The sequence below is a fragment of the Nipponia nippon genome, unplaced genomic scaffold, assembly GCF_047370975.1.
Source record: "Nipponia nippon isolate SJK-2023a ecotype South Korea unplaced genomic scaffold, ASM4737097v1 scaffold_9, whole genome shotgun sequence".
Taxonomy (NCBI): Eukaryota; Metazoa; Chordata; class Aves; order Pelecaniformes; family Threskiornithidae; genus Nipponia; species Nipponia nippon.
Window position 1 is genome coordinate 20,686,233 of NW_028262413.1, and position 23,880 is coordinate 20,710,112.

At 34.6% G+C, this 23,880-nt stretch overlaps 2 protein-coding genes across 6 annotated transcripts in view; one reads left to right on the forward strand and one right to left on the reverse strand.

Annotated features, from left to right (window-relative positions):
• Positions 1–23,880, reverse strand: part of CENPP (centromere protein P) — a 161,202-nt gene that overhangs the window by 39,444 nt on the left and 97,878 nt on the right. The window lies entirely within an intron of this gene.
• On the forward strand, positions 492–22,520 carry ECM2 (extracellular matrix protein 2). The gene is made up of 10 exons (XM_009476717.2): positions 492–702; positions 4,151–4,470; positions 9,510–9,698; positions 11,036–11,518; positions 11,841–11,956; positions 13,608–13,743; positions 15,604–15,761; positions 17,605–17,744; positions 18,901–19,227; positions 19,999–22,520. Exons 2-10 carry the CDS (start codon positions 4,176–4,178, stop codon positions 20,204–20,206), a joined length of 2,052 nt encoding a protein of 683 aa, XP_009474992.2. The 5' UTR covers positions 492–702; positions 4,151–4,175; the 3' UTR covers positions 20,207–22,520.

The window sequence follows — 23,880 nt, forward strand, 5'->3', positions numbered from 1 at the left end:
AAAAATGAAGGGAAAACACTTCAGTCATTTTATTTTCCATGCATAAGCTACAACTTATGGTGAAATCATTGCTGTAAATGGACAAAAGAAAAATTTTCCATGCTAAAACTTCAGCAAAAAAGTTTGATTCTTGTAGATTATAGGCTATACAGGCAGGAGTGGATTAAGAAAATACGCATTGTAGAAAAAAGTTCTGATTTTAATAAATGTTTTTATGTTAATGTTACACTTGCCAAAATGTATTATCTCTGTAAAATAATAAATCGACATTAAAATCATGCCACCTGGAAACTAAATGTCTAAATATATAAACCAGAACTGAATAAAATACACATTTCTTGTGTCTTTTGAAAACACTCCATTTTCCTGTTCCTTATGCAACTGTAAGTACTGAAAGAGAATTTCCAGCTGTGCCTTGTCAGCCTACGGACCGAACATATTGTGCTGCTTTTCATTTTCCTTAAGTGAGCTTTTTAGTTCTCCGAGTAACAGTATTAGCTGATTCTCTGCACACAGAACAGAACAGCGCTTTGTCCCCAGGGAAAGAAGCTATTTCAGACTTAACTAAGGAATCATCTAACATGTTTCAACAATCCCTACTGTTTCTCTGTTTGTTTTAAAGATATCACTGTGATTTTGTTTCATTTGCAACTGGAGACTAAATGACACCAAGCAGAATCTGCTGTTAGGTTAGATTACAAGGTAAAATGTTTTAAATTTTAAATTACTGCTTAAGCATGGTGTTGAATGGCTTAAACGACATGTTAACTTTGCAAATATGTATGAAATAATATTAGCTATATTTAGCAATACTGAACATAAATGCTTTTCTAGATAAAGTATGCAATACCAGTTGATCTGCTTGTTGTTTGGTATGAATGTTTGCCATGCACTTCAAGCTTAAACTAACTGAAAGTGCAATTAGTTTTGCTGGTATGGCTAAATGTAACTCATTTCTATGCAATAAATTTAAAGAAGAGTATGTGAAAAATCTTGGTAAATCACTTTAACCCCTGTGTATCATGAGAAATAACCTTGACATCTTAGAACATCTTTGAATTTAGACTGAATAGATGAAGATAGATTATTTAATAAATTCTGATACTCTGGTATTTCTAAAGGGTCACCACTTTAAAAATTAACTATTTCGATAATAGCAAAATGATAGATACGGAACTTACTGAAGATAAACATTTTGAAAGCTACAAACTACTGAACATATTACATGATAAAAGTAAAGGTAATAAAGATGCTTACACATACTATGCATGATCTAAACATTTATGGGTAAAATTAAAAAAGGTAGAGCAATGCAGTCGTGTTGAGAGTATCTGGCAACACAAAGATATGATAATTTCATTATATTAGCTATCTATAATTTTATTCTGATATGTAAACATTTATTACAAAAGTCTTGTAAGTTGAAGAGGTTGAATTTTCCCCAAATTAAAAGTTGGCTGGCACTATACTAAATATAACTTCCTAATAGAGAATCGGAGGATTCCAGCCATGGGCAGTAAAGGCCCAGTGCATTTAAGGCCTTTTTCATGTACGACATTCACAATTGGGGCCTTAAAATGTGAGACACCACTTACTAAATAAGCCAAGGAAAGAAACTTAGAAACGTAGCTCAGTATTTTGCATGCAAGGAACACCATTTGGTTGAAAGTAGCAGTATTAAGCTTTCAGTACTGAAGAGTTAACTTGGTGTGAAAATATAGCATATACACTCACATATATGAACAGGATTAGTCTATAAAGACATATTATTGGGGGGTTGTTTTCTTTTTTTAAATTTGTAATTATAATGTATTTTATGAAAACAAGATTCACTTTAAAATAACTGGATATACTATGGAGTTTTACTCTACATTGAAGTTAACAGCAAAACCCTGAGACATCGCGTGTGCAGTAAATGTAATGCAATTCACCCTGTATTATTCCTGACTTTTAAAAATATATGCACAGAGAATGTAAAAGTATTTCAGTCATGCCATTATACGCCTCTGGTCACAGGAAGAAATGGTTAAATGTTAAAAAAGCACAAATGTAACGTAGCAGCATTGTAACTACATAGCTACGGTGTTATTATAAAGTATACTATAAAAATGTGACCATAATTAAGATGTCACTAACTCAACAGAATGAATACACATGTTCAAGACTTTTCTTTGTATATTCAGTTTTCCCTAAGGGCTCTTTGTGTGTTTCATTCAAACTTGCAGAACAGAAGTTTACTGTGCAATTTTATAGCCAGTCATTACCATGCAAGTAAGTTAGAAACAAAAAACATTAGGTCATTTGTCCTGCAAGCTGAGGTACTAAGAAACAAGGACTTTCTGAAAAAGAACAGACATCATCAATGCAGAGTACAAGCTTCTGCATCTATTTGATATGCTAACTAACAGTAATTTCTGTAAATAAAAGGCCTGTTAAAGTCTATATAGCATTTTGGAATAACTGATTTCTAATGGGTAGAAAGCAGTAAACTAAAGTCTGGATTAATTTCAGAACCCTGCTATTACATGAGACGTTATGTGGATTTGTGTGAGACACTTGCATCTCAAATTCCCTTTATATGGAAATAAAAACATTAGCTTAGCTTAACAAAATTCTGCAAATTAATATATATATTTGCTATAATATTTTAAAATTAAAATAGTTGAACACAGAAACTACAATATTAGAAAGAAGTAAGTAAAAGCATACTGTTTTAAGCTTATTTACTGCCAACTTCCCATATAAAAACATGAGAATAAGAAATATAAGAATTATGCTGTGGAAAGCATGAAAAACATGCAATCAATCACAATTATGTTACAAAAAAGTTAGGCAACTTATACCGAAAACTCAACCTATTATATAAATCAGAAAATACCAAGATGCACAAACTTTTAAAAAAAATCTGATTCAGGCAAAAACACAGTTCAAGTTCCTGAAATAATACTATCCTGTGTTTATACAATATAAATAGCTATAATAAGACTAACTCCAAAGTGAAACACTACATATAAAGCCAGACTGATGAACATTAAGAAAAAGCATTTTTTAATCCCCTCAAGACTTCCTTAGAGAAAAACCATGGACATACTCCAAGCCTTGTCTTGGACACAAAGACTAAGTGCTCTAAGTCTCAAGTTCTTCACTAATTCTCAACATCACAAGAATACTAGCGTCTTCAGACTCTACCGTCTCAGTTAAAATAGGCCACAGGACAAGAGCGTTTCCTTTTTGAAAGAATTATGCCAACAGAGCTATGACAAATGATTAAGAACTTCGGACATGCATAGCCTTATTTCCACACTGGTATAGCCATTTCTGGATATGCTTTCTATGCATATTCCTGAACTTGACTGCCCTGTTTTGGAATGCCACCTATTGGTGACAGTAAACGTAATTTTTCTGTCAGAAGCATAAGAAGGCTCAAGATGTATAGTAATTTTGAATTTCTTAGAAAGTAAATGCAGAACACAACCCATTACAGATCAACCTTTTTAGACTACCTACGCTTAATAAAAACTTCCACTAGAAAAGCAGATGTGGGGTGCCACATTGTGATCACATGCTATTGTGATCAAACTTCCAAAAGGTCTCCTCTACTGCAGAACCAAAAAGAGGATGGCTAGAAATGGAAGCAAAAGCAACATCTCTTTTAATCTATGGTGAAAAATACGTTGCACAGAAATGCCAAACCAAAAGCATTTGGGGCAGCATATCAGAAATTAATTTGGCATTTTTCTGTTACTTTGCCATTCCCATGTTCAGAAGTTACAACAACCTGGAAGAAATATTAGTGATCAAAAAAGTGAAGAAACACTTTACAGCTCTCAGGAATTCCCTTGCTGGAAGCTTTAACAATTACTAAACTACAAATGCCTGGTGGCACTGCAAAGCTAAACTACCTCTTTAGATGCAACCCCAAATACAAAGCTAGCACCTGTTTGAATTTGACTATTGCCTGTAAAGGCAGAGAACCACAAAACTAAAACTACTTACTTTAGCTCTCACAGGGCAATTTCTTTCCAGGAGGAAGCTTGGTGATATTGACCTACCATGTACTGGTCCCTCTGCTTTGAAAAGTGCACCATATGACTGACATAATCCTAAAAGCTCTCTAGGTATCTAATTTTCCTCTTTTTTCCCATTCCAGGATACTTTCTGAGACACACAAAAACATGCAGGCTACATCATTAGTTTATTATTTCCTGCTTGTCTCTCTGTGCATCCATTTTTCTCAAAATGAAACTAGTGCACTTCTCAGGAGGCAAAGGAGAAGAATGCACTACAGAGGATTGAGAAGGAACTCCTCAGCAGGGCACAGGTACCCAAGACAACCAAGGCTGAAGGTTCCATCTCCTGTTGCTGTAGTACCCAGCATACCTCTTATTAATATTGATGACGGTGTTATGGGAGTGTTTGACTCTCTCATAGGTTTGGGTGGACATGAATCTAGTTACAATGTCTTACCAGGTAAGAATAAAGCCCCACTACTACTTAGAGTGGGCCAATTTTTCTCTTGATTTCAAATGAAATGTATAAACTCATGAAAGCTTTATTTTAGCTCTACTTGCAACACATACTGAAATAAAACTCAATTATCTTTTTGCTAACCTACTTTTATTGCTTTTTATAATAATTTTGTGGTTAGCATATGAAGCTTTTTAATTGTCTATGCTTAATCCTGCTTTGCCAGGTAACAGTAATATTTTCTGCAATTTTTCTGCATTCTCATTTCATCTTAACTACTAAAAATTTTGTTGGGATATTTTCGTAACTTCAAATGGGTAGCAAGTTTGAAGGCCATTTCAAAGAATTTCTTGCTTAATGTATCTCCTAAGTCAATTAACATTTCACTGAGGCCCTAACATCAATAACACCAGTGTTATTTAATATAGACTTCTTTTTGTTGTTGTATTTTTGAAAAGCAGCATTCAAACTGCCTACATGCAATATTTCAGGAATAATTTTTTATGTTGTAAATAAATTAATAACACATGGTAACAGTTGCAATATGAAACTTACATTACAAACAAGACCCTTATGATGGAAAACTAAGCTAAGAGAGAAAAAAAGCCACTCATTCCACACAAGATCACTCTTATGCTCCATCTATATTGAGAACCCACATTTATTTAAAAGAAGTTCAATAGTATGAATTATATAAAACTTGCCTTTTTGGTGATCTAGACGTTTTCACATTGCTGCACTAATACGTATTTTATGGTTTGTGGAGGAGATGTAGGGAAGAGGATTTGATGTCTTAAGAAACAAACAAACAAACAGCCACCATAATTTCGTTGATCTTTACTGAAAGCTGCCTTGGTAATCGGAACAGGCCTCTCTACACTCTCCTCAAAGAATGCAAGACTAGACAGGGATTGAGAACTGATAGTTAAGTGTTTCTTTGGTCTTTAGTGCACTAAAGGAAGAGAGAACGCTTGCTCTAGGATGCTTGTGATTTTATGTTCAACGTCACAAATGGGAAATTACGACTCACAAACCAGGAAATTAAGATTTACAAGAGTCTAAAAATCAGACATCCATTCTGAAGATAAGAACTTCTGAATACTACTATCAGTATTTTTCAATTTTGAAACCCCAGTTATTAACCAATTGAAAATTATTGAGATGTTATAACATTTCATTTCTTTCCATAGAAAGAGGTTCAAAGGTTGAAGAAAAGACACTGGGATGTGTTGAGGAACCAGTATAGGGTTGTGTCCACTCTATAGCCAATAAATATAAAGACATAGATACTTCCATTCCAGCACCAAGAGATCACACACTGAGTAAAATCATCATATGCAATTTATGAATTTTATGGGGAAAAAAAATGCCCCGATTACCACTGTTCTATATAAAATGATAATAATCTATTTTTATAAGCAAAAAGTTAAGCCTTTTAGTGTGTCACACAAGAGACATGACCACTAGGTTAATAGGTCTCAACTTAAATGGCAAAACATATTTTATTCACATTTTCTTAACAATTACTATTTGTTGTGAGCCCTTACTTCCAAAAAGTTTGAACCATTTCAAATCAGATATTTTTAAGTAAGAGGTTTTAATGGGAAAACTAGCAAAACTCTTGACTATAGCATTTCTAGTGTGTACTACAACATTACTTTTATAATACATACTACTAAGGTCAAACCTTTAATTTAAATTTTTTTTTTTAAAATTAAACAGAAGAAAATGCCACATAAATAGCATACACTTCATGTAAGATATTCCAGTCTCTCTGTCAGACACCATCAGTCATGCTGAAATAATGCATGGTTCTTCCCCCCTCCCCGCCCCATTTGTTTCTTTCTATCTGGACTTGCATCCAAAAGCTGAGCTAAAACCACTGAACTCATTTTATTTGGAACTTCATGCTGAATTTACACCATATTTCCAAAGGTTAAAAGTCCTGTGGTCATCTGCCAAAGACTTCAACCACAAGGTATTTTTTCGTCTGGCTTTTAAAGTTCAAAATTTTTTCAAGTTAATGTCAGATTTGGAAAAAACAGAGCCTATTAAATAATAGAACACTATTATTAATCATGCTCCAGAACAGAAGGAAATGCAATCCAAAACTTAATTTTCATTCTCCTAGCTACTCATTTTGCTCTTAGTAGCCTAAAAAACAATTTACAGATATGATATGCAGGCTGAAAATTAACAGTTAAATAGAGGTTTAACAGCGACCAGACACATAAAAATCATATGAACCATTTAAATTAAATCAGACAGTTCACCACAACATAAGATAATTTGCAGTTGTTTGTCCTTTACAGACTACAGTCTGCCCATTAAGTGGTGCAGAATAGGATGTACACTGTTGCTATAGCTCTTAAACCTCAATTCTCCCTGCTCGTACCACCATACTGAACTTATTCAGCAGATAGGAAGTTTAAGGAGCATCTCAACGCAGTCTCTCATAGGGGTTATGTGAATTCCAAGAGTACCAAATAGCAGTTCTGCAATGTAATAAAAGGGTACCTCTTTGCCTTTGAGCACATACACTTGTACTGTCTTTTAAAGTAACTCTCATGTATACAGAAAACAAGATAATTTGTTAAAGAAGTCTGCAGAGGCCAAGTCCTGATAACCCCTATCTTTATGCTTATTCAGGCAAGACTTGCACCAACTTCAGATACAGTCTAGTAGCTAAAACAAAATAAAGAATTTAAGGAAGCACAGAAGAATTTCCATCTCAAGCCAGATATGTTCCTCTGGAACAGCTGACATTTTATTGTTTAACATGAGAAAGTGTAGTGTTCTTTCTGTGTTTCCTTTGGAGATTATTTAAAAGAAATACTGTGGTTTCCTGGCAAGCACATAAAAAAACAGAAGTCAGGATCCAGCAAACAGCTGGATTACAGATACCTGGGTAGAATCACAAGGGACTTACAAGCCAGCTAACATTTGGCTTTGGCTAACTCATCTCCTCCTTCCGTTATCATGGTTTGAGTTGATTAGAGCACAACTTTATGCGGCTGAAATGATGCATACATATCCTGGACCTTTGAAAAAACAAGATGCAGCTGTTCAAAAAATTAGTTTCCCCCCCTTTCCATCCTGAGAGTAACTTAAATCAAAAGAACATTTTTTTTAAAATATAATGAATATAGAGGAGCAACCAAACAGGATGGTTCTAGTAATTAATTTTTGTTCTAGAAAATAAGTTCGTATCCAATGGTCTTTACGTAGAAGGGCAAAGGAATACCTGTTAGGAAGCTGAGAGGAGTAGGACTGCCTTGAAGGACTTTGCAAAATGCCTGATTTTGAGTCAAATATTAATTCCAGAACCATTTCAAACCAAATATTTACCAGGATATTTAGAGACTATCCTGAATACTCTTCCCTTTAAAACTGAACAACCAAGCATAGACCAGGGCGGAGCATGTGAAAACAAATCCTGCAAAAACAATCCTTCCAAAGATAATTTGTCTATTGCAAATGGAAGTCTCCTGAATGTAAATTCAGTTGAAATAAGATTTTTCCACTGTATTAGACAATCTTCATCTGAAGCAGGAAGTCAAACCAGATAGGGAAAAAGGAAAATTTTTTTTTTATTTATATATAGGAAAGTACAAAGTAACTTAGAAATGGGTTTTCAGCTTGAAACGAACGCTTCAGCAACGCATTCTTACGTTAATTAGGAAGAGGAAAAGGAAGGTGTGTACGAAGTACAGATTCTCACCAGCTTCAGACGTATGCTCAAAAATAGGAAAAGATTTGCATGGGATGAAGAATCTCAACCTTGGCTTTCCTTCTCTCAAAAGACAAAAAAAAAAAAGCGTCATGCTAAAGTGCAATGTTTATTCTGGAGCCTGGATGAGAACTGCTCAGGGAAACTTTAGCTGAGGTAGACTCCATCACTGGAAGGAAAGAGCAACTTGGAATAGTTTCCTTCCCAAGTCTTTATGCTCTCCAAACAACTTGCCTACTGAATATCTGAGTATAGCTTACAAAATAAACATCGTCTGCATTTCTTTCTGAAAATTTCAACTGGTACCCTGGGGAAATCTCAATTTTTTGTAGATTCATGACCAGAAACTTTGGAGAAGAAGTATTTATTAGCACAAGTTGTTCAAGCTTCCTCCTTTCCTAGCAGAGTTTTTTTTGAGATAAAGCAATTTACTGGGGCAGGTTACAGGAAAGAGGAGATGTTTGCCATCTTACCAGTCATTACAGAATGGACTTTACTTCCATTAAGCCTATGAGCAGTCACTATAAACTGAATATTGTTACCCTCCTGGTTCCACAGAGCCTTAACAAAACTTTCTCATTTAATGTGCAAGATAGTAAAAAAAGGCGTCTAGTGCACAAGAGAGAAACAGAAGGGGCTCTGGAAAAATATTCTCAAGTTCTGCATGATTTATTTTAACTTCATTGTGATTAAAAAAACTTTTGCTTCTTTCTCAACTGTATTTATGCACAGCTTTCATTGAGATCTGTGATCTCTGCTTTCCATTTCTAAGGATGGAGAGGAAAGAGGAGTTGCCATGCAAAAGACCCTCAGAAACTCACCATCTAGATTTAATTTTCCCATTTTAGGAGTATCTCTGAACTTCAATAATTCAAGAGTTTTCCCAGAAGACAAAGCTGGTAAGGGTCCTCATCAGCTGGCTAGGAAGAGGGGGAAATGAACTATTATGACGACTGCCTGAAATAGAGGGAGCAGACAATTAGAGGGACAGAGAACCTGCACTCAGTTTTCATTGTGAAGCTGTAAACAGGTAAACAGCTGCACACACATTAATTGCCTGCCTTCCCCTTGATTGCCTTCACAGCTGAGAGGCCAAGAATCAAATAGTGATCAGAGACTACTAATAAGCTGAAGACAATACACCTATGAAAAATAAGGAATAAGGATAAGATACTTAGAATAGGGTGTATTTTATATATTTTCAAAATGAGAACGCAATAGTAGTGCTTCTTTGCAATGTTTTAAATAAACACTGTTGGTTTTTTTTTCAGTTAAAGCTATTTAACTCCAATTTTCTGTTTTCTTTTCTTAGGAAAGAAGGGGCACTGCATAGCTAATGGGATGATTATGTATGATAAAGCTGTCTGGTCTCCCAAGCCCTGCATTACCTGCCTCTGTTCAAAAGGAGAAGTGATATGTGATACAACTACGTGCCACCCTCTGAAATGTCCCAAAACTATTATACCTGCAGGAGAATGCTGCCCAGTTTGTTCTGATATTGGTACAGTAGGCCATAATATTTTTACTATTTTAAAACTACCTCATGCAAAACCTAACATAAATGCTACATTTAATGATATCAAGGATTACAAGGTACACATTATCCTTTTATAGAGAAAACAAGTCCTGAATCACATAAGAGACGGTTTTCATAATTTCTATTCAAGTTGACTTCAGTTTCTTAGAGTACACTGGCTGTTAGATGAGTTTGATATAATATTTAAAGAAAAGATGATGTTACGCATGCAATAGCAAAGATAATTACATTTCTTTTATTTTCCCCTTTCTGCTTCTTCCCTCCTACCTTTACAACATTTTGGTAAATGTACGACGAAAGAACATCTGATTACATTTTATATCCCACTTCTATTTAAAAAGGATCAATCAATAACTACTAGCCATTATTAATGTATTAGACATACATAATAAACACCATACGGACTGGTAAATCTTTGTTAGGAGTGTAAAAACATGCAGCTATTTGATATAAATCAAGAGAAGAAAGTCAACTCACAGAGGAACAACAGAACTACAATCTTGCTTCTTCTTCATAAAAATGTGAACAAAATCAGTATCTTTAAAAAGAAAAGAAATGGAGGAGAGAAAGATGAAATGTGATTTCCTTCCTCCAGTCCCAATATCTTAAGTCTGCAAAGTACTGAGCTTAACATCTTCTTACTGTAAAAATATTATTTAGCCTCGTGTGTGTGCATGTGACACACAGAAATGCACTGAGTAGAGACACAGTAGAAATTAACTGTAGAACTAGAAATCATGTTGATTGAAACAATTAAACTCCTTTTACTTGAATTGCCCTGTTATGCCAGTAAAAACTGCATTTTGGTAATGGAGTTAATACATTTCCCTGGTGAGCTCCCCACCTACAGCCATCTCTACATCTGACAGTCCCTTGCACAGGAGAACAAGTCTTAACCTTTCTGAATTTTATTCAAATTACCTTCCTCCCAACTCCCACACACATTCTTTTTCTTCTTTAAACACCTCCATCAACACAAAAAGGCTAATTAATATATTAGCTCAAAAAGGAAGATAATGAAGGCTATATTAATTTTTTCCCTTTTTCTGGAGTTGCAATGAATCATACCTGTCTACAAACTGTTCTGCATGGTTGGCTTAATCATTTCTCAAAGTATGCCTTTTCTGTCAGGCAGAAATATAAGACCATATTTTCATTCTTTCAAATCATATTCTAAGGGGAATACTATTCTTCTATAGTTACCGTATTTTTACTATATGAGGGGAACAATGTTTACTACAACTTTAGTTTCACATCTTCTTATCAGACAACTTTTTTTTGTTCTCATTGCCTCTGGTTAGCCTCCTCTTTGGATTCAAGTATTATTTCACTTGATGATGTGAGTGAGTTGTCTGGTGATTCTCCAGAACCCAATGACCTTGACAATGCCAATGTATTGTCATTAGCACGTACTCAAACTGAAAAAGATGAACTGCTTCAAACAGAAGTGGTAGATTTTAAAGAGAAAGAGGGTCGTAAAAAGGATGAAAAGAAAAGAAAAAGGAAAGGAAAAAAAAATCGACGGAAGTATAAAGTCCATCACAGAGAAAAGAAGCCTATCACAAGAAAGGGAGCTGCAGAAGAAGAAATACAATATGAGAGTGATGAAGATGATGGTACTTTCAGAATGCCATCTCACTTCCCAATTCCTGTTCCACCCATAGAAGCTCCTCCTTTGCCATCTGGATGTTCCACTTCAGACACCACAGTAAGCTGTATTAACGCCAAACTTACACAAATACCACCAATCTCAGATCCAGATCTAACAAGTCTAGACCTTACAGGTAAATAATGGGTCTACTTTGCACAATTTTTCTCATGAAGTAACATTATCCATTCTCAAATGCAGCTAACAGTAGCGTTAATACTTTGTTGTTCCTTATCATAGAAATGTGAGAATGAATTTTACAGCTAAGCCTCTAAAACAATAAATTAAAAATGTTAAATTTGCTTACTAGTGTTTAAATACTAATATGAATATATCTACACACAATTATTGTACATAATACAACTATTTTCATAATATATTTTTCATATACAATACTACACAACTCAGATGCATACTGTAATTCATAACTCAAACTACTTTCTTGAATTCTCTCCTAGGAAATAGTATCACTACTATCTCAGATGAAGCATTCAATGGGATACCTAATTTGGAATGGATTGATCTGAGTAAAAATAATATTACCTCTCCTGGCATAGGTCCACAAGCATTCAAAGTAAGAAAGCCTAACTTTTCCACTATCCTATGACTAATTATTGCTTAAAGGCAAGTTTTTCCTGCTTTTCAGTCTATGGATCTAAAACAGTTTGCACCTAGTATGAGTAACCATTGTATAATTACAGTTAAACCTGGATATTTCAAGAAATCTCTTGTCATAATTAAGAATATCTAGAGATTTTTGAATGACATTCACCAAGTATTAAATGTTAAACAATAAGAGAGAGAAAATTTTCTGATATTTTGTCAGTTGCACTTGAGAGATTTCAGAATTGAAGGGCTCATATTCCATTAACAACACCTGGGATACTCAGGCTCAACATTTGTAAATTTATGTATCATCTTTCTCACTGTATTAGCTCTGTAAAGCTTATGCTCTTGGATTCCCCAAAAGATCTGTCTATGCAAGGTCATGCTATAAAAATCCACTCAATAGGAGTTCATGTAATCAGCTGGATGCTTATTGTTGACTATCTTTAATGAGAACCTTTTCAAGCATAGCTGCTTACTAAAAGAACAGCTTTCTCATAATATAGTCCAAGAATCTTTCTACATTCATTCTTTTTCTTGCAAGGGGAATTTACGTGATAACAGGCTATTCAAGTGCATCTACATATTCCTCACCTGAACACAGAATAGTCCCATAACAATTTCTTGTGGAAGCAAGTATGTACAGGTCATACTTCAAGTGTAGAAGTAAGGCATCAAGGCCTTGCTTTTTCAGGCAAAATGAATACAAAAAGCATGTGAACAACAAATCGAATTATCACAACATGTTTTAAATTTTGTTTCCTGATATATGCAATCAGTCTTCTTGTAGGACTCTGTATACCACCTCCCTCCATACAACATGAACAACTTTGGCTGGTTTCAAAGGACTTCTGTTCCTACAACTCCTATGAAATCAAAGTGGATGGAAAAGACAGACCAGGAAGGTGTCTCAATCATGAAATGAATTTTAGTGAGGCTTATATCACACAAGGAAGTTAAGACAAAACTGGAGGAAAGCAGGCTTCAGTGGATCCACTGCTAAAACAACTCCATCTTTTTAAGAAATGCTCACTACTGCATGATTACTAATGTGCATTTATCAAAATTAAGCTATGATAATTTTTCATACCAATTTTTTAAGCTGGCTGAAGTCAAAAATCCTAGGTCACTGCAAAAGTTGCTGTTCTTATGCTTGAGCCAAGTCAATTTGCTGACCTACAGAAAACCATCAATTTGCTCATAAATGAAGAGTACAAATGCATAATCTATAAATTTATGTACTTTGAACTCCTAAATAGTGCAGTAGTGTAGTAAGGTAATAACAACATGACTCAAAGACGGTAGCAGTAACACAAATTGTTATGACTGGAGAGCTGCAGGATGGCCATGTGGGAAGCTGATGTGCTCAATCAAGCTCTTCCTGTTACACATTACGTTAACTGGCACCTTTGTTAATGTTTAGCATAAAGAAACCAATTAATTAGACTGATAGGAGAAAAACATTTTTTTATTCAAAACACTGGATGCTAGTGCACTGCTGCTGAAAATCTTCAAAAAGTGTGTGTTTAAGAAAACACTAACTATGATTACACTATATGCTTAACCATGTATTTTACACCTTGATAATCTAAGTTCTCTTCTTCATCCCTATGATTAAGGTCCTGAAAAAGCTAAAACGTTTGTATTTGGATGGAAATATGCTGGTACATATTCCCTCTGAATTGCCATCAACTTTGGAAGAAATAAAAATAAATGACAACCACCTTCATGCCATTGATGAAGATGGCTTACAAGGTATTTAGAAAACTAGTATTGATAATATGAAAAGATTAAAATAAATTTGAAAAGCAGAACGTTCAGCCAAATGCATCTGGTTTGATATAACCAGAAAAAAACCTGCTAGCTTTTAAGTGCCATGTCTTCAAAAGGCAACAAAAGCTGAAAGATTTGCATGACAAAATTTTTAAAAATTACATTTTCCCTTCTTATGCAACTGCTACTCTCCCAAAGAAGCTCATATTTAAGGTTACTAAGTAGAGATGGATTTGAAGTATGTTGAAGATATCTAGTCTCCTGACCCATAACCTGATTGCTTTATGTGTGGGGAAACTCTATTATTTTTTAAATTGCATGGAAGTGAACAGAATTTGATAGGCATGAAAAATAAGGCAGAATATAATTGGAGTTAACCATGATCATTTTAAGCCAAGCTAAATGGGGGCTGACAAAAAAAAAAAAAAGAAAGGGTACCATCCATGTCATAATTTGACCAAGTTTTTTGCTCCCTTTCCTCTCCTGCCAAAAAGGTCCCCATTTAAACTGGACCAGTTTAGTGATACAGCTAACTATAGAGCAATATAAATGCTTGAGCTAAGACAAAGTGTCCTGGTTTCAGCTGGGATACAGTTAATTTTCTTCCTAGTTGCTCATATAGCATTGTGTTTTGGATTTAGTATGAGAATAATGTTGATAACACACTGGTGTTTTAGTTGTTGCTAAGCAGCGCTTACACTGGTCAAGGACTTTTTAGCTTCCCATGCTCTGCCTGGTGCACAAGAAGCTGGGAGGGAGCACAGCCAGGACAGCTGACCCAGACTGGCCGAAGGGCTATTCCATACCGTATGACATTGTGCCCAGCATATAAACTGGAGGGAGTTGGCCAGGGGGCAGTGATTGCTGCTTGGGGACGTGCTGGGCATCAGTCAGCGGGTGGTGAGCAATTTATAGGGTATCAGTTGCTTTGTATATTATTATTGTATTATTATATTATTATTATTACTACTATTCTATTTTATTTTACTTCAATTATTAAACTGTTCTTATCTCAACCCACAAGTTTTCTCACTTTCACCCTCCCAATTCTCTCCCCCATCCCACTGGGGGCAGGGGAGTGAGTGAGAGGCTGTGTGGTGCTTAGTTGCTGGCTGGGGTTAAACCATGACACAAGGAAAACTTAGGCCAAGGGCTGCAAGAGCCTTTTAGTTTAAAATCAAACTGCATTGTTAGGAGGAACTATACAAAGCTTCTTTTTTTTTTAAAGAAAGTTATTTGGATTATTTGTGAATGAGGAACTTATTATTATGAAATAATATTTCCTGCTGACATACATTGATCAACACTTGTTTCTTCTGTGACCTGCATTTGGATGGCTGAGGAGGAAGAACATTATAATCCATGAAGGGTTCTCAACACAGTACAGTAGGTGTTTGAAAGGAGTAAAGCAGGGAGAGGAAGATATGAGCCCAAAGAGTAACATACCCATTATCATGTAAGTGACTGGAGACCCATGGAGATCATTGGGCAACTGCACAAAGGTCAGCACCCACATAGTATTCCAAACATCATCTGCACACAACCATGAAGTAATAAGGCCTAAATGGTAGCACTATCCACAAGTCTTACAGCTGCCTTCTTTTCCATTCTAAGTGGGAGAGAAAGCCATAAATAAAGCTCTAGTCAATCTCTGAAGTTCTACAAACTAATAAACAATATAATTCTATGATTATGAGATAATAAATGAAAATCCTTTTGCTATATTTCTTCATTGCTGTGAACCGATCTGAGTAATGTTTAAGACAGTTAAATTTTAAACATGCATTTTAACAAGATATGAGATGGCATTAACTAACAGAAATTCCAACTTTTTCTCCCCAGATTTAAAGAACTTGGTCACCCTGGAATTAGAAGGAAATAAACTTAGTGAAGCGAATGTCAGTCCTTTGGCCTTTTATCCTTTGAAAAGTCTGTCTTATTTGCGACTGGGAAGAAATAAATTTAGAATTATCCCACAAGGTCTTCCTGCCACTCTTGAGGTAAAAACAAAACAAAACAACAAAAAAAAAATCCGAAACCAAACCAAAAAACCCCAAACAATAAAGCTTCGTTTTTCTGGACATTTTTGTAATTTTTTTTCTACTTACTGCCTTACTATCATCAGGTAGAGATAAATTTAAATTTTCTAAATTGGTTTCTAGATACACAAATAATTTTTATTCCTAAATAATTATTTCTAGAAATTTACTTACATACCAACTCTATCCTAAAAGGTATTCTTTAAGTCTGAATTTATCTAGTACTGTCTCACAAAACAGTATAGCCTGCAACTTCTATCTGTTCAGTTACTCATCATTCACATAACACTCCTAATACAGTAATGTCTTTGTGCAAAAACATTGTGAACTTTGAGTTACCACACAGAGTAAAGTTCACAAGACAGCAACAAGAATAATGAGAGATCTAGAAAACCTGTTTTATAAGGAAAGACTAAAGGAACCCAAAATTGTCTAGTCTGAAAGAGAGATGCCTATATTTAACCATCCTCTTCCTTTTTTGGCTGGTCTAAGTCTCAATTTCCCTGGTAGTTCAAACCTTGCCTGAATTCCACCCCGTTTGGGGTGGGGGACAGTGTTTGAACGAGAGATTTATTTTTCTTCCTTGAACAGTTTCCTCATTCCTTGATTTTTAATCAAGAAATTTCTTCTTTTGGTAGTCTCCCATCCCATTCTTCTGCCCAGAATCTGAATGTGATTTATTGTGGTGGTTTGGTTTGGCTTTTTTAAGGATGCTATCTGGAAGGTATTTTCTTTGTCCTTGTAAATCTCTGTCTAGTTTCATTCTCTGCTTACCTCAGTCTTTACTTCAAAGGTAATCCTTGCTACCTATTGATTTCACCATGTCTCTTGATTCTATCTTTCCTTTTGCTCCTCTCTTTCTCATTTCAGTGTCCTTGTATGTATTTCCTTTTATCCTTGGGATCTTCCATAATCTGAAATGCAGGGAGGGGAGGGGAGAAGGAAAACCAAATCTAGCAAAACCAACAATATGCCTGCAACTTTACTTCAGACTAATGTCTTCCACTACCCATTCACTCATACGCTACATTTTTCTTTTTTTCACTTCATCCCTCCTTGATGAACCAGTGAACCCCTGGCAAGTTTTTCTATACTTGATACGGTTTGGGAACATTTCATTTTAAACCAACACCTAATAAATTCACAAACAAAGATTTTCAGACTACGAAGTTACTTTTCTCCTTTCCCAAAGCCTTCCTCTACAGGCCCTAAATTCTATTTTGGGCCCTACATAAATTTTAGTCATTGCTCCATTTTTTATTTCACATCATATTTATCCTACCTTACAAGCCATTATCAGGAACTCAATCTGTGTAAAACACACAGTTTTGATACGTTGCAGACTCACAACATTTTGTAAAACATTAACATTTTATATTCCTACAAATCTGAGTTTCAAATCTCACAAGTGCCCAGCAAAAATATTAAGAAAGCAAGACACTTAATATTTTTCTCACTGATAGCTTTCCAAGACAAAAAAAAAATTAACAACTTCTTGTCAATGTCATCACTCTCACATTATATACTCTCATATACAACCTCAGGCAAGACAAAAGATACAATTGTTTTTCTATTTGATCTTTCAAAGCAATCCTTATTCTTACAAATGAGAAAACAAAACCATTGCTTTGAAAAATTGTGTTTCTGAAAGTCACACTACAGCTTCAAACTGACTCTGATTCAGATTCAGAAATTAACAGATATATCAGGTAATATGGAGGACAGGTAATAGCCATATTTTGAATTTGCAATGGGAAAGAACATATTTTGCTTTCACAAATTTTCTTTCCAAATGCACTTACAGGAATTATACCTTGAAAATAATCAAATTGAAGAAGTGTCAGAAATTTGCTTTAACCATACAAGAAACATAAATGTCATTGTGCTAAAGCATAACAAATTAGAAGAGCACAGAATAGCACCTTTGGCTTGGATAAACCAAGAGTAAGTATGAATCATTTAAAATATAATTATTTTATTTTTCTCTGTTATTAGTAAGTCAGATAATGAAATAAATATTTGCACTTCATTACTTTTAACTTGAAATTGTAGTTATCTTTCGATTTGCTTTTTTTCCTTTGCTAATTTGTCTTAATTTCATTTGCTTAAATTGTATAATCTAGGAAGTATTCAGAGTCAGATTTAAAACAAAAAGATCTGATACCTCAAATCTGTACCATATTAACATAAAAGTCTAAATATTTTTTCTGACCATCCAATCAAAAAATGAACATTAATTATCAATAATTCTCCATACAATTATATGATAATTTGGTATTAATATATCATTATCTCGCAGGTAATTTAAAAACAATGGATTATTGTCCTAGCCTTATTTCCCATTAGATTAAAAATTATAGAAGCAAATAAAATGAAGGGAAGACTGTGCAGCCGCACTGTGTAAGAGTAGAATATAAACAGAGCAAGCAATGAGAATGAAAGAAGCAAAAGACGATACTGCTTTTGGCTCTTCTGGTAAATTATTTGCTAAGCTATGTAGGGTACCTTGCCACAACCTATCAGCTGCAGTCCTATCAGTTGATTTCTGGATTTGCAAACTGTTTAATCTGAAAACAACCACACTGTTACTAACAGCTTCTCTCATCTCTGGAAGTGAAGCACATCCAAATGATTCTAAAGGAGCCATTCACAAAACAATTCAATTTCAAATAGGCTTTAGAACAAAATTTAAAAATCCATGTCAATGGGATAACCACTAAAGTCCCAAGCTTATGATGCGTTTTCCAGTGTAACTTGTTATTGCAATTCTGCAATACTTAACAATCACTAAATAGACCCTTGGGTTTCCCCTATTTAACCTTATCTCTGTACTCAAAACCATGTTTCTTCCCATCAACAGAATCATTGGGCTTGATTGATAATTCATGACTTGAATTCTTTCTATTCCCAATGTAATTATGCATGACCATGTTCCATAAAATGCATTCTCTTCCATTAACAGAAACAAATTTCCCTTTGAAATGTAGTTTCTTTGTAATCATGTTAAGCACTATTTTGTACAGAATGTAGCATTAACAATGCAGTACACTATAATGTTTTCATCCCCCCCCCCCCCTTTTTTTTTCCTCCTTTAATGCAGGAACTTGGAATCAATTGATCTCTCTTATAATAAGTTATATCATGTTCCCTCCTATCTGCCAAAATCTTTACTACATCTGATACTTATAGGAAATCAGATTGAAAGAATTCCAGGATATGTCTTTGGTCACATGAAACCAGGGCTGGAGTATCTCTACCTGTCCCTTAACAAACTTACTGATGATGGAATAGATCCAGTATCATTTTTTGGAGCATATCACTCTCTGAGAGAGTTGTTTTTGGATCACAATGAATTAAAGTCCGTACCATTTGGAATTGATGAAATGAGAAAACTACGTTTTCTAAGACTGAACAATAACAAAATAAGGTAATTTCCAGGCTGTTCGATACATTAATAGCATTAAAATAAATGTCACAAGACATGCTTTGTTTTAAGAATTTTTTACTTTTAAGTAAATCTTTTTTAAAAAATTTGGAAGGAGGAGCTAAATCCTGAGTTTTCTACTACAGTATTTCTGCATATGATAAGAGGAAAGTGAGATTTCACCCTTCTTCCTAGTTCTTGAAAATGCTCACAAAGATGCTGAGCACCAGTTCTCTCCAGGAAATTAATCCGTAATACTGCTTGGGCCACATGTCCGCCGGGGCAGCTACAATTTGACAGGCACAGCAAAGTACCAGCTCTTTCTGCTCTTGGGCCAGAGCCCAAACTAGTTACAAAATAACTGGATGGAGTCATCAGCTGCTGCTGACCACTGAAAGTAGCCTTTCAGCAGGTTTCAGCTTGCTCCAGTTGTGAAGCCCGGCACACTCTCTAGTTCCTCTGCACTGTTTACAAAGCAAAGGAATGACAGACAGGGGATCTTACCTGTGTTACACAAAGTTTTCATTCAGCAACATGTGGCAATACTTTCCTCAGGAAAACTAAGTATTTGATATAAATGAGAAAACAATGCAAGGAGAGAATTTTAAAAAGAATGACTTGAAAAAATCCTCAATAAATGTATTACTGAGAAAATCTAATGTACTGCTAAGTTAACATTTTCAAATCTCTAAATAAGCAGCTTCTCTAAAATAAATTAGGAAGTTATGAGTTATCTTTAATAATTAAAATATAATTCCTCCCACAATGTCACAGGACGGTCCCTCCAGAACGCATCTGCAGGACTCATATCAATGATGATGATGGTCATGACAACAGTGAAGAGGAGGAGAATAAAGAGTCACGTTTGGAACACGTTCATCTTGAAAACAACTATATCAATACAAGACAGCTATCACCACATGCATTTTCATGCATAAGATCCTATTGCAGTGTTGTTCTTAAACCACAGAAGATCAAATGAACACTCAACTTTCTCATTGCAACCCCTATCTCTAGAAACACAGCTTTATTTATTCTCTGCTACTAACAGGTCTGCTTTTTTCTGATTTAAACCCTTCTTACTACTATAAATAAGATACAGTATATTATATACTGAAGTAAGGTAGTAGTGTATTTCTTAATATAATTTCATTATAAAAACATTAAACGTAAAAATAGAAGCTTAAGTTTATGTCATAAATTTTTATTTACATTGACAGAAATTCTACTTAAACACAATAGATTAAACTATGCCCCCAGATACACCCTCTGCAAAATCAGATTTTAGGAAAGAAAAATATAACTAGACTCTCAACTTGGTCCTATCTTATTTGATTAACTGAATTTAAAACATTTTAAATGGTACCAAGAGCTTTAAAAATTAAACAAACAAAAGTCCTTGAGCTATGAACATTCTAGCAGCGCAAGAATCAGATTTCTTAAAACACATGTGGTACTGGATTTTCTACCAAACCTTTTGCAGTGATAAATTCTCTTCCAACTGAAATTTCAAGAAAAAAAAATGTTATTTGTTTTAGATGACCCTGAAAACTTCCTATATTCAAACACAGAATCTGATGAGTTAGAGGAATGAGCAATTAATTTCTATGTGGATACTTTTTTTTTTTTTTTGAACAAAGTGTATTTGAACTTTTTTTTTTTTTTAAACTCAGAGACTGGTAGGTCCCATTCATTTGTATAATAGTTAGTTTGCTAGCTTTTTGCAGTGTATAGGATCAGGATCATGTTGCCCATTTAGGGGACTAATCAGACTTTCTCAAAACTTTAAAATATTCAGTTAGTGGTTATTTGAAAGCTTCCAGATAGCCATAAATCACCACTTCAGAGACAATGTTGATAAAGCAGTTTCAGTAATATATTTGATATGAATGTCTGCTTAGGTATACAATAGTAAGTGTTTACAAATACATCTCTTTCCCTAGAAAGGAGTTCAGTCTCTTGAAGATTTTTTTAATGTCTAAGTTGAAGGAAAATAAGCATTTTTAATATTCCCCTCCAGATTTTAATATTATATTATTTCTCTAAAGTGGCCAAAAATTTGATAAAAAGTAGTTAATATTTTTATTTTAAAGAACAATTTCAATAAAAATTGAAAGTAATTCTAACATCTTTCATATTTATTGAATTCTACAGTCCTTTCTTAAAAGAGTAGGCTGGTGGTAGGAAATTATTTCAGATCACTGGCAAGTCATTATTCCTCACGCAATTACTTTCTACTTTCTCCTGGGCTATTCTGTGAGGCATAAAAAAAAAAAAAAAAAAAAAAAAAAAAGTACTCTGTTTTCTTCAGTACTATAGGTATGCTGTCTAATAATTTCTTCTTCAGAATGGATCAGAACAAAGAATGAAATGGCTTAATACAGGGATTGACTTTTTTAAAGGCATATATAAGCTGTAAGCAACTGCACATCATAAAACCTTCTAAGGACATATATTAACTACTGAACTGTAATTTTATTGCCCTCACTCTGGAAGTGAAGGTTTCACTATGCATTTCCCACACATCCCAATCTACTGCCAACAGACATGTCACATAATCAGCATCAGCATACTGTTCACACAACACTTAACAGCGAAGGATCTCCCAACATTTTTTTTTAGCATATTATAGACAGCATACATGAACACCTGAGTTTTGTTCTCTCTGAAGCTATACAATCATGATAAAAACAAAATCACATTGTTCTATCTCAAAGTTCTCTGTTACCCAAATAAACTATTACCTGCAAGGCACAATGGTACTTCATCTGCAGTGAGTCAAAATATAATGCATTTCTTGTAAGAAACAATCCTAAGATATGTGGATTTCTGTAAAAAGATTGCTTTGGATATTTTGTTTGGTAAAGTACAGTCAGAAGTCACACCTTAGTGATTTGCTAAGTTTGGTAAAGAATGGTGAAATCAACAGGCTGAGTTTTTCATACAATGTTCTGTTTTGGGTTATTTGATTTCACTGCTTGTGCACTTCCAGCATTTGATTCCTTCCTTCCTTTTGACTTCGGCTGACACTTTGTTTAATATTTCTTCGTCAAACACCATTAAGTTCCCAAATCACTGTTTTGAGACACTAAAAAAAACCTAAATTATTAAAATGAATACTTCTAGTCTGTTGCTAAATAACTTCAGTCTTTGCAACACTGCTGAGCAGTGCTTTCAGAAGCTTTACTAAGCATTTTGAATACACAGATTGACCCAAGGAGAGATTTCCAGATAAACAAGCTGCTGTATTACACCATTTTATGCATTCTTATAATAAATTTAAGCAAACCACCATGTATCGTTGCAATTATTTTCATTCAAATGGAATACTTTTCTTATCAAAACATTCAGCCTTATAAGGCACTAGAAAATCTCCACTGGATTTGCATGGCATAACACTGCTAAAATACAGATGATCAAAGATTTATTGCAGCCATTAACATACTTTTTTTCTCCAATATGTGCTTTTTCACTTTTAAGATATCATAAAAGTGAATGTTATGCAAGTCGTTTGTCTAAGATTTTTCCTTTGGTCATTTAATACAATGATTATCAAGCTTGCCTAAAAGTATGCTGTGATAAGCTATTCCTACAAGAAACACTCAATAACATAATGTGACCTGAAGAGAAAGTTATGGTGCAAGTATAATGCTACAGTAGTGAAACAAGAGAGACTGAAGGAAAACCGTTTTGGAATCAGAACACAACAGTAGCAAAGGCAGAAGACCAAGAAGGAGAAAGAAGCCAAGGGATGAAGGGTATGCAACAAATGGATGCTTACGCACTTAAGAAATACATGGGCAATTAAACTTGGATAACATTTCCATATGTCAAATGCAAGCAGTTTAAGTCTGTTCACTCTTCAAACTCTTCTACCAACTACATTGGAAGCGAGACATTTTTTTTATTGTAAAAAATCCCACTACTTTTTAACAGTGAGCCTCAAAGGATTTTATAAACAAAGTAAATGGGATTATCACCATTTTACAGCTTGTGACAGTAAGATATAGAAAAGTGACCTGACCATTCTTGGTTAGGACAAATATGGGAACAAATTCAGAATCTTTGGCCACCAGTAGGATAAAAATATGCAAGGACAGCTCAACACAAAATCCCTACAGTTACTGTTTATTCTTTAAAATATATTTGAGCAAATAATTAATTTTTGCAGACTTACATTGGAAATTAATATACTTCAAGAAGGCAATTAGATTGAGAATGGAATATAGTTCTGCTAAAGTATTATCAGACTCAGAAGTCTTATAAAATATTATGGACCAAACCCTGTAATAGCCATTGGGTATTCTTATGGAATTGAAATAACTTGCTTGAACCTTGGTCATACTGATGCTTTGAAAATTTCCTAAGTCTTACAGAAGTAGGCACCACTTGATCTTTTAGTCTGACAAGAAGCTCAATTGAGGCATATTGGGAGAGCCTTCACATTTTTCCTCGATAGGTGGAATAATGACTGCCTGCAGAAAGTCACTGTATGCAAACTGGAAAGTCCCTGATGAGAATTTGGTTTGAGAAAGAAAGCTTTGAAGCCAATCAAGTAACAATTTTGACAAGCAATCGGATTTGGGTAGATGCACAGAAGTACTCTCATTTCTCCTGTTCTCCACATGCAGGTGTAGCTGCAATTTGTATTCACAG